The following is a 9604-nucleotide window of genomic DNA, read 5'->3' on the forward strand; positions in this document are numbered from 1 at the left end:
AGTGAAGTCATTAGACCATGGCAACTGTCAAGGAGACACTAACTTGCCTTCTTATCTACCTAATCAATGTGTTTTATTGACTGAACAATCTGAACAAACTTAGCACAATCACATTCTACTTTTACTACGTGATAGTACTTTCACATCATTTGGTAGTACACTGTATCACTTATCTCCGTAATAATACATCAGCTCACTGAACATATCTTGTTTAACGCTCCGAAAATAGTTTCCTGCTTTTCAAAGATCTTGTCGAAAAAAATTTGTGGCGTCAAGCTTTCTCTTTTGGTCTTTCCCCACAAGGGGCATGCTCCCGGGGGCATGCTTTCAGCACAGAATCACGCCACAAGAGAGTGTAACATCGAGCACGTGGTCATCTCTTGACCCGTTCGTGACGTCACAAGCTATCACCAGATCAGTGAACGTGTGTACTGTTTAGGTTTTACACGGTAACATTTTTGCTACTTTTTGGCAAGGTAAGGTCTTTTTAGTCACTCTATATGAACAGAAACAATTTCGTTATTTCCGAGTTCGGCGGTAAATCAGCTCAATTACCGGTGGGATTGCAATCGCGAAAGCGGGTGGCGGTATGCTCCTATGCTTCGATTCGTGTGGGCATGTATGTACAGAGTGATCCAAAGTTTCTGACATGGTATTTTACGGTTAAAGCAAATCAAATGTTTTGTAGAACGATACACATAACAATAGGAGCTTTTGTTATTCAATAATATAGAAATACGTGGCCCTGTATTACGGTGGCCTATAGCTGTCACATCAAATACAAACTGTATTCTATCTGATTCTATAGTTTAGCGCATAGCCAAATCAAATTTGACTGGCCAAAGTCATAACATGCCTAAAACTTCGGCAAAGCCTGTGGCCCTGGTAATTTTGTAGGAAAGGAACTGAAGATGATTGGAGAAGAGCAACTGAAGGAATTGATTACATTGCTGACAAAAATATAAAATCTTGTAAATATTTACGTGTATGTCAGTGCAAAAAAGGGCACATGCACATTGCACCCAGGAAAATGGGGGAACTCGTGATCGCAATAATTATCACCTCATCTCTTTGTTTAACATACCAGGTGAACTGTTAGAGGGTACAAAAAGTATGTTATCAACTGGATAAATATCTAGAATAAATTTTGATAAGTAACAAGCAATGGAGATCAGGAGAAGGATGGACCACAGAACAATTTAGGCTAAAAGGCTATCGGTGAAGAGTAGACCAGGCCTTGAATAATGATGTAACAATAATTATTACCTTGTGGTAATGGAAATGGTTTTCTAAAAAGACTTAAACAGTATCTCCCACAAAAAAAAAAACTTTTTATAGCAAGTATAAGTGAGTGGTTTTTCAAGTACTACATATGAATGAATCATTGGTCACTTATTGTTAACAATCTATTGCTATAAAAGTGAAATATGTTGTTCCTCAGTGCTCTGTGGTATACACATGAATTTGATTCCATGATGGAATGGTTTGCAGATGACTACAGAATACTGTATTGTTGTTTCTGCCTGTGCGTGCCCTCTACTCTTAAGAGAATGCTAAATAATTTGAACATGTGTGCCAAACAGATGCCTATTACAATTCTCCCAGGGACAGTAGACCTAATGATAATCACAGGATTTATATTCATTGTGTCATTATTAAATATCATTTTGGATGAGCACAACATTGATTTCTTCTCAAAAGCTTCTTATTTAGTAATGATTATTGATAAACCAGCTTAATTGAACATATTGAATAACTATGAGCAGATTCAGCCATAATTTAAAACAACTTCAACCAGTTAAAAGTATGAGCCTCAAAGTGCAAGAATAAATTTATTTTAAAAGAATAGTACCAGTACCTAGTGTTACGTGTGGCATTTGTCTTGAGAAAAACTGCTCTAGAAGTATTGTGTTTCGAAAATATGCGAGGCTGCCTCCCACTCTGTACATACCAACATACACATACTTCATAAATACAAGATTTTATTTCATCTTGAATATCAGACTCAGTAACTCTAAATTGAGGTGGTATCTTTGAGAGCAAAAAAAAAAAACCAGAATTATTTTGTTGTTTTTGTTTTATCATTAAAATACTAAAAGAATGAAAACTGCTCCTTCAATAGTTGCCTTAAATTATTTCAGTAATGCAATTATTGACAAGCATGTTCCAGGATTTAGAGAGAAACCATGGTACAGGCTCCAAGGATCATTTATAAAATAGTAAAGTCAACCCCAAATTAAATCACTTCCTTTTGGATTGGAGTGAACTTGGCCGGCATGTACAGTGCCTGTATACTATTTTCCAAAGTGAGGGAAATATTCCCCAATATTTACAGAGCCTTAGCCTGGTTTAGTATAATTTCAGAGCATAACAACAGAGAAATTTATTTGAACTCATTTTATTTCCAGACAATTAATTTCTCTACTAGCAGAGGTCTGTTTTCTTTTTCATTCACTGGGCTGATGACTATGGGAAAAGAGAGGCTCTGCCATGGGTCGAAACTTATTGTGTTGAGCATGCGCTGTGGTTATCTTCATGTGATACTTTGTGTTGAGTGGGTTTACTTAACAAGTGGAATTACATTATATGAATTTACGGGACCCTGTGGGCTCAAGTCACAGTCACCAAATATATTACAAGGCATGCATTTTAAAGAGTGCCGTCTAAGATTGTGGACTACGGTTGGATCAAAGTGAGTTTGAGTCGACCCATGGCAGAGGTCTCATTTCCTGTGCTCATCAGCCAAGCATATGCAAAAAAGAGAGAGACCTTTGCTAGCAGGGAAAATTAAATTTTATATTCCCTGCCCTGATTGACAACAAACTGGTGTTTTTTTGTAATGGGTTCGGTCATGTTTTTGTGCTGACAAATAAAGCTTTGATAGGCATTTGTTCATTCCTCCAAATTATATTATTTTCAAGGTTCTCAAATTTTTTATTGCGTTTTGCATTGGTTGCATATCATGTCTAAATGCAGCTCAAAAGGACTAGTTTATTTGATGCTTTGGGTCGCTTCATTTGAAAAAAATTACTGTATTAATCCTGCTTAATTATAAGAAAATGGTGTTATAATTACCAAGTCAACTTACTCTAGAAAATATTATTAAATCATCATAATATTCATTAATGCTAATTTGGTACATTTCTGATAGAAATATCACTCAACCAAAGGAAGCTATCAATATGAGTGGTAGCAGACGACTGAAGGTCATAGCTGGCCACTTGTCACAGCCTAGTGAAATGGCTGCGTCCTCACAGAATTGTGGAGGGACCTCCAAAGAGACTGATAGCAAGAATCCAGGAAGACTAGATATCCTCAAATGGAATGGCTGGGGTTATAAAGATTCAAAGTTTGTGGTAAAACCGGATGGCCAAGTAGAATTTTCAGGGTCGCGCTACGCTATAGGGGGACACACTTTTCCAAAGTTGTTAGATTGGTTTGTTAAACAATGCCATGGCGACCTTAGCCTCAGTACGCCTTCCCAGCCCCTCCCTGATCCAAGTTCCCTACCAAGTGTGCAGGTAAATCAACCATTCTTGACTTGTGTCAAGGAGTCTGGCATTCAGCATACGTTGGACCCACATGAAAGACTCTTTCGTGGACATGGTCACACTTGTCAAGAAATATTTGAGCTGCGTCATGGAGCTTTTCAACGCATTCCTGACATAGTCATTTGGCCAAGTTGTCACAATGATGTGGAGGAAATAGTACGCCATGCTGTAGAACACAATGTGTGCGTTATTCCCTTTGGAGGTGGAACCAATGTGACACATGCGCTGGAGTGTCCAAAGACTGAGAAAAGAATGATTGTCTCCTTGGACATGACAGAGATGAAGAAGATTCTTTGGATAGATGAAGAGAATTTAGTGGCTCATATCGAAGCAGGAATGATTGGCGAGGAGTTGGAGCGGCAGGTGAGTTATGTTGGGCCCTAGTTAATCTGACCTTGAGACCTAAATTTAAGGATGCACCTCTAACTCCAAGTTTTTGACGATGTAAATTTATCTGGTACTATCAATTTCTTTTGTCACTAAATGTTGTGACCGAAACTGCCCGAAACTGTTATCTCTGAATAGACTTAAAATTGTCTTCATGATCAGGACAGATTTCTGCCTTGTCCGGTTCAGGTTATATCACATGAAATGGAAGACCATAAGTAGGTGACCCGTTGAAGTTAAGATTTGCCAAATGCTCTCAACGGTTTCAGCTGGTTACAATTTTACATAATTTGTTTTAAAATAATCGAGTTTGAGTTTGGACCGAGTTTTTAGGGTAGTACTTATTACCCTACTTCAGAGACAGGTTTAATTGGGAAAGGCATGAGGTGAGTGTCAGGATTCGTTACTTCCCCATCCTAGGGTGTGCATGAGCCGTTAACACGTGGTTTTTTTCTGTTATCTCCAGCTAAACGCGAAAGGTCTGTGTGTAGGACACGAGCCGGATTCTTTGGAATTTAGTTCTGTTGGAGGTTGGGTGGCTACTCGCTCGTCTGGGATGAAAAAGAATATCTACGGTAATATTGAAGATCTCCTTGTTCGTGTCAAACTGGTCACGCCGCAGGGCACTCTGGAAAAAAGCTGTCAAGTTCCCCGAATGTCTACAGGCCCAGATATTCATGAAGTAATTCTAGGCTCTGAAGGGACGCTGGGAGTTGTCACAGAAGTGAGCTTGCGAATTCGTCCGCTTCCCGAATGCAAGGTATATGGTTCCGTCGTATTCCCATTTTTTGACATTGGGGTAGCGTGTCTCAGGGAGATCGCCAGGCAACGCATTGCTCCTGCATCCATTCGCTTGATGGACAATGAACAGTTTATATTTGGACAAGCTCTGAAGCCAAAGGGTGGCTCTTACTTGAAAACATTCCTTGACGGACTGAAGGCGTTGTACCTGACGAAGTTTAAAGGCTTTGATCCTAATCAATTGTGTGCTGCTACTCTGTTATTTGAAGGTAACAAGTTAGAGGTAGCAAACCAACAAAGAAGAATCTACGAAATTGCCTCTCGTTTCGGCGGTATTCCGGGCGGTGAAGAAAACGGTCAGCGGGGGTACACATTGACTTTTGTGATCGCCTATCTCAGGGACTTGTCCTGTGAATTCGGTTACTTGTCAGAGTCGTTCGAAACTTCTGTACCCTGGGATCGAGTCACTGATTTGTGCCGCAACGTGAAGGAAACACTGAAACGAAAATGCGCAGAGGTTGGAATTAAGCATCCTCCCCTGACCTTGTGTCGCGTGACCCAGACCTACGATGTTGGCGCATGCGTTTATTTTTACCTTGGATTCTGTTCTGATGGTCTCGCCAATCCAGGAGAAACATATGATGAAGTGGAGAGTGCCGCGCGCGATGAAGTGCTGGCTCATGGCGGCAGTTTGTCTCACCATCACGGAGTTGGCAAAGTAAGGAAGAAATGGCTAGCGCAGACAGTGTCGAATGTTGGGATTGAAATGCTGCGAAGTATCAAGAAATCCATCGATCCCCAGAATATATTTGGAAATGGAAACTTACTGTAATGCTATGCTTCATGAAAAATCTCGCATCACATTTGAAATTAAGACTTTCTTGCGCTGTGTCATGATTAACGTCATGAATGCCAGGTCTGTTTGTCCAAACTAATCTTCCGTGAATTGAGCCCTATTTTCGGTGAAAATAATCTTAGTTTCGATTGGGGAAACATGGCCTCTGATCACGTGACTGAAAAGCAACGATTGGCTGGAGAAATTGCGTTGTTTTGCAAATGAAGATAATTGCCTTTGTCGATGGTTGCCCCTCTGTGGTTGTTTTTTTTTTTACTCGACCCATTGACAGTTTTCTATGATTGGTCAACACACCATACGCATTGCACGGATATCGGTAATTCGTAAAGAACTTTGATTGATCAGTGAGAAATTTGTTTCTGACCATATACGGTTACATTATATGTCATAATGAAAAAAAAAATACGAAAGAGAGAAGTGATCCTTGTACTTCTCAGGACAATTTCAAATATACTACGCCTTCTTGAAAGGTTTAACATATAATACGTGCGGACATTTTGCTCGGGGTTGCTGGCCTTCACTGCATCGACTAAGCCAAAACCTTAGTTCTTTCAAGTGACTGATCTTTTAAGTTAATCTCTTCCAGAATTCTAAGCGAAATTGATCATCCCAGTTTGTGAAGCGGCTCAGTTACCGAACTTGTTTGGTACACTATGACTCGCCAAATTAACACAACTCTCAATCTAAAACCACGTTGATTTCTTTAATCGATCTTTAACTCTTGCTTCTACAATCACAATTTGGACTCTGAACTCAAAAGGGATATTATTGCTCTGGACTAATCCGGTCACATCAGTGGCACCCAACGTCAATTTTCGGAAAATATCTGTTCGGAAGACGATTTGAGATCTAGAATTTTCGGAACATTTGTTGTAAATTTTTTGCTTGCCTGCCTCTCCTAGGATTTTCGAACATCTGAAAAATGGTATAATTGCCCATTTTTAACGGATTTTTACCCTAAAAAGGTCACCTAGAATTTTCGGGAGCCTTTTTTCTGGCTGAAATTTTCGGAAAGGTGAGTTTTGATCCCTATAATTTTCGGATCACTAGACTTTCAGCTAGGAAATCCGAACAGATGAAAAATTTTTAGGGGATAAAAATATGCCTATATCTACCGTTTAAATACTAAAATACGTTTAACAATGCTATGTTTAAGTGGTTTTGAACTATATTCTCGTTGGGTGCCCCTGTCACATGTGTAATAATAGTCCTACGCAGGGTTCGAATTTAAATTTTTGCTTTACTAACCTTTCGGGTTAGTAGACATCTTTTTAGCTAACCAAATTATAAAGTTTGATGTCGAAGCTCACAATCATGATATCTCAAATATTGAACATCTTGATAATAACGACTAACAACGTTGGAAATTCGCTGCAGACGGTACAGAACATTTCCTGATTATTCTCGTGGAATTGAAGCCATGCATTTCTTCCCTCGTCTTCCCGCTTTTTTTCAGGCTCGAGTCTTCCGAGCCATTTGTTGTCCTTTATTCTTTTTCTCGGCTTCACATTTTTCTTTTTCATTTCTTTCAACTGCAGCATGCCTTTTTGTAAGAAATCTATCCAAAGATCTATCACATCTTTTCCAAAATTAAAGGGAAGCAATTACTAAGTGAGGCGTAGCGCTGTATGTACAAAAGGGAAATTTTTTTTCGTACAGTTAATGTGGGGAAAAAGAATCATATCTAGACGTTTTTTTCTGCAAATTGAGTTGTAATTTAGTAAATTATCTCAAAAAATCAGTCAGCAATAAAACAATAGACCACACTGATTTTGCACAGAGCATTCCAAGCACGAAACCGAAACTTCAGTTAAATTTCTGAACTATTTTTAAGCAAGTCTTTTCCTTTTTTCGGTAATGATTTAAAATAGCCCAACACGTGGCATTTATTTGCAAATCCTTTTTGTAGTAATTATCTTCACAACATCAGTTCTTGTCCTGATCATTAATTACTGTATCGTTTACGTAAACAGCCGGGATTTGAACTCTTTGTATACTGGCGTGCTGAAAATATTTTATCTTGTATTATGATTTTTGTATTATCTGTATCAAAAATGAAATGGAAACAATGTAATGTGAAACATAAGTATGATTTACGGTAGAAAACGGTGATTGTACAATTAATAAGGAGACAAAAGAAATATATCGAGACAGAGTTGTTCAGCTAGAAATGTGAGGGCATGGAATGTGGGGTCCGGTAGGATAACACTACTTAACCACAGTTTTAGAATACGGTAACGGAAGATCAACTTACGTCCAATCAAATGTTTTTACAATAAAACTTTGAGTTAAAATCCTTGCTGTCTCCAAACAAGCTTATAATAACATAGTGTTTTCATTGTGTAGATTTTGATCCAGCAACAAATTCCCCATTGCAAATGATTACTCGGATATCGTCATTCTAGTTGCTGCTTTTAAGTCCCGTTCAAACGGGCGAAATATTGTTGGCTAACAACTCCCAACATTGTTGCAAACGGACTCAACATTGTTGCAAACGGGCGCAACATTGTTGGCCAACAGCTCCCAACATTGTTGCAAACGGGCGCAACATTGTTGGCCACCAACTCCCAACATTGTTGCAAACGGGCGCAACATTGTTGGCCACCAACTCCCAACATTGTTGCAAACGGACATTGTTGCAAACGGGCGCAACATTGTTGGCCAACAGCTCCCAACATTGTTGCAAACGGACCCAACATTGTTGGCCAACAACTCCCAGCATTGTTGGATGTTAAATGTTGTGTCCGTTTGCAAACCCTGTTGCATGTTGTTGCGTGTTGTTGGCAGTTGTTTGCACGAAGTTTGAAACTTTTCAGCCAACAACTTTCAACATTTCTTTTCAGTGTTCCGTGATCGCCGAAGTGTAGCGCAATATTAGGGACTAGGGAATTTAAGATCTACGACGGCGACGGTCGACGAAAACGTCACCTCAAAATATAACTTTGGCTCTATCGTAAGTCTTTCGCGATTATTCAGTCTAGTTGCGCGTCGTACAATGTGGGCAAAGTATCCTAAAAATAAATCGGTACGAGCGGTTTCAAAGTTAAAATAGAGAATGAAAGATTCTCTGTTGCATGCTTACGTTGTCGTCAAAACTTCAAATTTGGTGATTTCACGTCGTCGTTATGCAGAGGACCGCAAACATACTTGCTAAAATCCGTACTGCACGTGCAGCACGATTATTTATGCTCTTTTAACCAATGATATTATTGTTTTGTGCCGTTGTCGTAGTCGTAGCCGTCGTCGTTTCTTAAATTCCCTACTTTACGATTTGCGACGCGGTGGTCAACAAGAACGCCACGAAACAACAATATCATTGGTTAAAAGAGGAAAAATAATCGTGCTGCACGTGCGGCGCCGCATTTTGTCGTTTTCGACGACAACGCGAGCGCACAAATGTCAATCTACAAATCTCTATTTTTACTCTGAAACCGCTCGTACCAATTTATTTTTAGGATACTTCGCCCACATTGTCCGACGCAAACGAGGTATCCTATTAAACCCCGAGAAACTTACGATAGTGCAAAGTTATGTTTTGAGGTGACGTTTTTCGTTGACGTCGCCGTCGTAGATCGTAAAGTCCCTAATGTCGGATCTGTTGCACAGCCCTTCCAACATTGTTGGGGCCACGCATGCGCATTACATATGGTCTCCAATGCATTCAGCCAAATTTTGTAAGCTTACAAAGTCTTATGGGTCGTATTCTTACCATAATACACTACACATCCTTATTATAGAACGCGAGTTAGAAAACGAAACGTAGTCAATTTCCCTTTAAAGTTTTCCCCGGTAGAGATTTACCAGTATGGATACTGTTGAAACAAGGTTTATGTTTTGGTTGTCAATTTTTGGATTAAGGCCGTTACCATGGCAACATCTCATCTAATGACAGGCACATATTTTCCCGGTTCCCCATTTTTGCCTAGACTCCTCGATATTTTAACTTTCCTTTCGGTGAATGTTTTTCATATTTTGCCACATCATGCAAATGATATTGCCTGACATTTTGAAATGTTAAAAAGTCAGCGTTGTTCAGCTTGCGCGCGGTCTCAAAACTCTAGGGAGCCTC

The 9604-nt window shown here is 39.5% G+C and overlaps 1 protein-coding gene across 2 annotated transcripts; it reads left to right on the forward strand.

The window, feature by feature from the left end:
• The first annotated feature begins 380 nt into the window (after positions 1-380).
• LOC137970581 (alkyldihydroxyacetonephosphate synthase, peroxisomal-like) lies at positions 381-7833 on the forward strand. 2 transcript variants are annotated; one of them, XM_068817104.1, is made up of 3 exons: positions 381-476; positions 3152-3914; positions 4405-7833. In XM_068817104.1, exons 2-3 carry the CDS (start codon positions 3183-3185, stop codon positions 5509-5511), a joined length of 1839 nt encoding a protein of 612 aa, XP_068673205.1. In that variant the 5' UTR covers positions 381-476; positions 3152-3182; the 3' UTR covers positions 5512-7833. The 2 variants fall into 2 exon arrangements, with proteins under 2 accessions (XP_068673205.1, XP_068673206.1); XM_068817105.1 differs by lacking the exon at positions 381-476 and adding an exon at positions 708-971.
• The last annotated feature ends 1771 nt before the right edge of the window (positions 7834-9604 follow it).

The sequence above is a fragment of the Montipora foliosa genome, chromosome 9 (assembly GCF_036669935.1).
Source record: "Montipora foliosa isolate CH-2021 chromosome 9, ASM3666993v2, whole genome shotgun sequence".
NCBI classification, from domain to species: domain Eukaryota; kingdom Metazoa; phylum Cnidaria; class Anthozoa; order Scleractinia; family Acroporidae; genus Montipora; species Montipora foliosa.

Bases quoted from the DNA above. Each gene is read 5' to 3' on its own strand.
- LOC137970581 (XM_068817104.1), top strand. From the start codon at position 3,183: ATGAGTGGTAGCAGACGACTGAAGGTCATAGCTGGCCACTTGTCACAG. The intron at 3,915-4,404 runs GTGAGTTATGTT...TGTTATCTCCAG, and splicing joins GCGAGGAGTTGGAGCGGCAG to CTAAACGCGAAAGGTCTGTG.